Source organism: Olea europaea, chromosome 10 (assembly GCF_002742605.1).
Source record: "Olea europaea var. sylvestris chromosome 10, O_europaea_v1, whole genome shotgun sequence".
Lineage (NCBI taxonomy): Eukaryota > Viridiplantae > Streptophyta > Magnoliopsida > Lamiales > Oleaceae > Olea > Olea europaea.
In genome coordinates, this window is record NC_036246.1 from 26,459,145 (window position 1) to 26,465,379 (window position 6,235).

Below are 6,235 nucleotides of genomic sequence, written 5' to 3' on the forward strand. Positions count from 1 at the left end.
AAATATTGTACAAGGTAATACAGCATCAAACATTAATTATCATAGAGATTGTACTTCTAATAAATGAACAAATATTTGTCCTTCATTGTGATGTAATATGTGAACGATCGCCTATTATTTTCCACTACTATTGCTACTCTCTTATCTTCGGTGGCCCATGGCAACTAATTGTTGATGGTTCACTGCAACACTTATCATGATTGAGATAGATGTTTAGCATCGATTACCAACAATCGACTGTTGACACCACAATATAATGTTGCGTATATATAAAAACGCGTATATGTGTATAAATTTGTTTGAAACATTTTATGAATTTTTCACTACTTAAATCCAGCTTTGCCAAACACTACCAAACAAACCTAACACTAGGTCATACTAAATTTTTTAAGGTTAGTTCACCTGTTTTCAACCCTTTTCTTCTCTACTCCAGAAATTGTTTTAGGTCAATCTCGGAAGTTCCAAGCAGTATGTTTGATATGTGCATAAAGAACTTGCAGCCATTTATTGTGGTTGTTTAAGAGCATGTTTGGTACACTGAAGCCAATAGTAATAAAACACGGACGAAATTAAAGAAGAGATGCACGTAACAAAGTTCATTTGTTGTGCAGTTATGTTTAGTCACTTCCAATCGACCCCGCCGACCAAACCTGCCACTAGGGTTTTGTAACAAAGAAAAAGAAAAAGCTACTTATAATTTTGAATAGTGATTCTTAGGAGAATGCATGGTTGAAAAGTAGGGAAAAATTTTAGGTTTACGTGCAAAATATTTTATTGTGTGAATGTTTAGTTGAAAATGAGTCTGTAGAAAAAAGAGCTCTCAAATAATCGTTGTAGGGACTAAATTAAATTTCTTGCACTTTCTACTGTCTCTACATTCTTTTCTGAATTTCTCTTCTACCCAACCCAACTCCTAACAAATGAAAAGAAAGTGCATTCGAGATTACTCCAAGACGAAAGAAGTCTCAAAATCCATCTCATCCACAGTAAAAATAAATTAAAACTACTTTTCAAGTATACCTTGTAAATGAGAACAATTTCTAGCAATAACAAGAAACAGGTTCATACCAATATGAATGATGTACGTAGTCCTGAGAAACTCGTATCAGTCCAAGAATCGAAATATCCACCTACTTTTAGCAAGAGGCATTTCACATTTGTCTACAGAGTCGCCCGAGCTGCCAAAACAAGAGTCAACCATCCAGCTAATATCAGCACTCTTCCATTATTCACATTCTTCAATTGAATACATGTACCGTATTTACACCCAACTGTTGACTTAAATGCCTGCACCAATATTCTCACGCCTAGTGCCTGTGAGGCGATATCACGAGCTTCCTCCCAAAACTCTCCTCAATTCATGTTTCTGCACTTCGGTGAGTTTTTTTGGGTACCTCACATCAATTTGGATCCTTAGATTTCCCTTCTTCCTAGGATCCTTCGAAATTGGCATTCCTTCATTAGGAACAACTAGCTCGTGTCCTGGTCTGACGATCTCTGTTATAGGGATTGTGATACTCCTGTCATCTAGTGTTGTCAGCTCAATAGTCTTCCCCGTGAGGGATTCAAGAAGTGTTATCTCGTGCTTCACAATCAAATCGTTACCGTCCCTTGTATAAATAGGATGAGGTTTTTCATCTATCACAAAAATAAGATCTGCTGGGATGATGCCAGGCTCTTCATTGCCCTTCTCGGGGAAAGTTATTTTTGTGCCCTTCTTCCAGCCTTGTTTTATATCAATAGATAAGATCTCCTCGAACACTTGAGGTTTACTGCAAGATAAAGTTCATACCAAGCCAAAGTCGAAGTACATCAAACATTCACTCAAAAGAACTATGAAAAGAAACATATGAATCAAAATTTTCAACTGTAATACCGAACATGGGAATTTATATGACAATACACAAGCACAGCTCCAATTTTATCTTAACATTTGATTAATACATAAGCACAATTCCAATTATATCTTAATATTGGATTAAATTGATTAAATATATACATTATTATCATAAAAGTTCGTATAAAATTTGATCAACAAAACACATAGAAAGAGCTTCACAATGTATCCTACTTTCACGCAATTCACAGGGGTCAACAAGCAATCGATATTTCACGATCAAGGGTGTAATACTCTTTGTAGTAGCGGTCCTTATATATCGTATTAACAATCGAAATATGGTCGAATAGAAAGAGCTTCACAATGTAGGTGTGGATCACTGGATTACAATCATCATGATTTCAAATTAAACTAATGTTGCCCCTGAAGAGGACAAAGCCTCTGCTACTCGGACATCCATTTCAAGTGCATATCTCAATTCAAGACAATGTTGTTTGTCGAACATATTGTGGCACCATCCAGGGGTTTCACTTGGAAGAGAAAATGTCCCACATTTACGGATTTGGGGTCATAACCAGGTGAATCAAAAAAACTTTTAGCCTATGTTTGGCACCCATTTTTTCAAAACTCATTTTCAATCACACATTTTTCCATAAAATAAGAATACACGCAAACTCAAAACTTTTCCTTATTTTTTAACCACACATTATCCAACAAAACACTATTTCCAAATGCATTTTGGCCAAAAATGGGGCTCAAATAGGGGCTTAGTGTGTTGCTTAAGTCATATAAAAATTCCTAGAAGCAGTTGGAAAACCCAATCTTAATGGAATTTAATAATTCAGCTCTTCGTCAGCTTAAGCAATACAAAATTTGCAACAGAACAGCCCATCACATTATCTTGGAACATGTCATTTTTAGTAACCCCATTTTACCTAAGCAATGGTCATCATCGCTATATGCAGACCACAATGACAACTGCATAAGTATCCAAATTCAAAGGATACATCGTATCTTTAGGGAAAATCATAGTATTCCAGAAACGATCAACTAAATGCTCAAAAATTATAAGAATTTCAACACATTGTAGCATCAGGAAAATAAAGAGTAAAAGAGAAACTGGAAAGAACAGTGTCAACAAATGACCATGATGGCACAACCACCTGCATGCACGTTCACAAAATTAATGCTTTCAGAGAGCCAACCAATATAGTAAATATGTATACTGTAAGTCACAGATTTGGCACTTCGTAATCCTGTAATACTGGAAGCGATAGGTAGAAAGAACCTTGATGAAGGATAGCTAAGAAAATCTGGGTGATTTCTCTACCATATATAGCAGGAAATAAACTTTTTTAGCAGCAGAAGATAAAAGGTTTGTGGGCTAGCTTCTAAAATTTGAAGTTATATAAAGTTTGAAAAAAAAAGGAACAAAAATAAAAATTAATAGTACCTGTTAAGTTATTGACTATGATTCGCTTGCAATTGCTAACACAGGTGTAAGGGTCAAAATAGGAGAGTTCAGGGGTGCTACAAAATAGTCCAGAAGCATTACAGAATCATTCATATCAGTGCTTGATCTCTGGAGAGAAAGGTGAGCAAGAAATTTAGGATTCAACACGTTTATGAGCAATCTCTTTCAAGCTTGGCCATCTCATGAGGTATGAGCTTGAACATGTCATGAGGCACAAGCTCAGCTACTCCTTGAGGTATAAGCTCCACCATCTCCAACGACATGAGCTCGACCATGTCGCCATCTATGCCTCTGGTCATCTAGAGGAGTTTGGCCATTTTTGAGTTCATACCATCTTTGCAGAGCTTGCCTGCAGGCATGAGCATGTGGTTTTTGGCATAATTGCCAGTGACATTGGAAATAATCTTTGTTGCTATCTTCATGGTCACTTAGGCCTCCTCAATGACCTACAAAGAGGTGCCAGCATTGAAGTAAGTATCATTTTTTTATCAACAGTGGTGGACGAGCTAATTGGAGTTGGTCCAAGCAACCAATTGTGGCAGCTGAGTCTTGAACAATTGAACGCAAGTCTCTAAGTTGAGCAATTCCTCGTTCACTCACCGTTAGGGGAGGAATCCTAGTAAGTTTCTTTTTCTTAGTATCATTGAAGGAGCGTACACTTCATTGCATCCTTCTCCATGGGCATCAAATGCAGTGATCCTATCATTCTATAACATTTGTCAGATCAAGAACAGTCTCGTTGGTAGTGATCAATTGGTTTTCCAAAATAAAACTTCCTATGGGGGTGGCCTAGGACGCAATCTCCCAGATGGAATCAACTCCTTTACTTCTCTCACTTGCTTTCGTCATCTGTATTCACGTGACTCATTTTCATAAGCAGGCATAAGGTTAAGGAACATCGGATGAACTAATGCAAATAAGTGTAAGCTTTGCTGTTGACAAACACCCAGTTGTGACCACAGCGAGAGACATGAAAGTGCAGATAAACATCCTTAGCCGTGAAAAGAGAGACTGTAATATATCATCTATGTTTGTACTATCCCTCATTGAATAGATTTTCTGTCCAACTAAGAATTTGACAGGGAATGTGAGAATCCCATGAGCGCTAGCAAGCCAATTTTAGCCATGAGCAGAAAATCTATCCAAAGATCAATTTTTAGGGCTAACTAGATGCCAGAAAGTGAAGTGTCGAGCAGAATATGTACTCGTGAGTAACCCAAATTACAAGATTAATGCCCTTTCCCAAGCTCAAAATCTTCACAAAAGGAAGGAAAAAGAAAAGAAAGAAGCAAATTCTTGAGCACTAGGAGATCATAAAGAGGACAGTTCTTAAGCACTTACGCATCTTTTACTAGTCCCAGATGATAAGATAAAGAAAGAGATCAGCAAGGAAACAGTATGAAGTCGTATATTGACTAGTCATAGCTTGATGTTAGCTCCATCGCAGATAGGTATAAAAGGCCTAATTGTGTCATGAGTTCAGCCATTGCTCAAGGCACAAGGAGCTAGACCGCTTCCTGGCTCGGTTAACTTGCAGTGCGGAGACATTTACTTCTATTCCCAAGTAATGTGACTCAATCCCAAAACCCCACTTCATTCTTGAGTACAACAACTAATTACAAATATAACTATGCAAGAATTCAATGACATACGACCACAATACATCAAACGCAGCATTTCAAGAACAAAATTCCAATCATTTTCCTTGTTAAAAATTCAAATATTCAATCAATCAGTCGTTATTCTATAAACAAATACACGAAAACAGATACAATGAAACGTACCCATGGACATCAAGAACATTTCTTGATATCTTCATCTTCCTGGTAGCACCCATGTACAGCTCCTCAAAGCTACACATCAACCCATTCTCCACCGGTGGCGCCTTTCTCAATCCCCCCGCACCATCACCTGAGTTTTCCCCACCTCCATACCTCGTCCCACCATTCATGGTTGTACTCCTAAAATACCCATCTCTCTTTACCCCACTTCCGCCAACATTATTCCCATTACCTCTATTATAACCACCATTACTGCTTTCGCCAAAAATTTCCGCAAAAATATCATCAGGGGTCCTGGGATTGAATCGGAAATTCGGGTCAGGACGATGCTGATTAGCCCCATAATGTCGGGAGCTTCGTTTGGGCGGTGGAGTTTGGCCGGACTTGAGGCCCTCCTCTCCATACAGATCGTAGATCCGGCGCTTTTCTGGGTCGCTCAAGACGTCATAGGCTTCGGAAATTTGCTTGAATTTGGCCTCGGCTTCTAGCTTGTTGGCATTTTTGTCTGGGTGCCAAATCATGGCCAAACGGCGATAGGCTTTCTTCAAGTCCTCGTCACTCGCATTTCGGTTAACTTTAAGAATATTGTAATAATCCACGCCCATTTTTTCAGGGTTTTTTGAACTGTGCGATTATATATATGTAATTATATGGATGTATGTATGTAGAATGAAATGGGAGGGAAAATGGAGAATCTTGGTGGAATTTGCAGGGGACCGGAAAGTTTGATGATCCAAGGAAGATATCACAAGATGAGATTGTGAAGTTGCGGTCAAAGATGAGTTTTTTTTTGGAATTTTTTAAAAAGTGATCATTCTTTGAGATGTTAATTACTGAAAGAGCAAATTTAACGAAATGTTCATTTTTACTTAGTCATTTACAAAAATGTCTATAATTTTGTCAATGTCTAGACGAAAATATCCCTATTAGCAAATTCTATTTCCACACTAGAATTCAAATTTTTCCATATCATTACAAATTTCAATCAACATAAAAATGTTAATCAACATTAAATGCCTAGGTCGGATAGGTGCGGGTCGAGTTGAGTCGGGTTATGGATCAAAATGGAAACCTGATAGAACTCGACCCGAATACTTAAAAACAAAAGGGGGAAAATGAAAAAATAAAAGACGCCCTAAACTA

The 6,235-nt window shown here is 37.7% G+C and overlaps 1 protein-coding gene across 1 annotated transcript; it reads right to left on the reverse strand.

The window, feature by feature from the left end:
- Nucleotides 1-914: 914 nt before the first annotated feature.
- LOC111401658 (dnaJ homolog subfamily B member 13-like) lies at nt 915-5,888 on the reverse strand. Its single transcript, XM_023029502.1, has 2 exons — nt 5,096-5,888; nt 915-1,772 (listed from the first exon to the last, which is right to left on the reverse strand). Exons 1-2 carry the CDS (start codon nt 5,695-5,697, stop codon nt 1,328-1,330), a joined length of 1,047 nt encoding a protein of 348 aa, XP_022885270.1. The 5' UTR covers nt 5,698-5,888; the 3' UTR covers nt 915-1,327.
- Nucleotides 5,889-6,235: the final 347 nt, after the last annotated feature.

Bases quoted from the DNA above. Each gene is read 5' to 3' on its own strand.
- LOC111401658 (XM_023029502.1), bottom strand. From the start codon at position 5,697: ATGGGCGTGGATTATTACAATATTCTTAAAGTTAACCGAAATGCGAGT. The intron at 1,773-5,095 runs GTACGTTTCATT...TTTATCTTGCAG, and splicing joins AATGTTCTTGATGTCCATGG to TAAACCTCAAGTGTTCGAGG.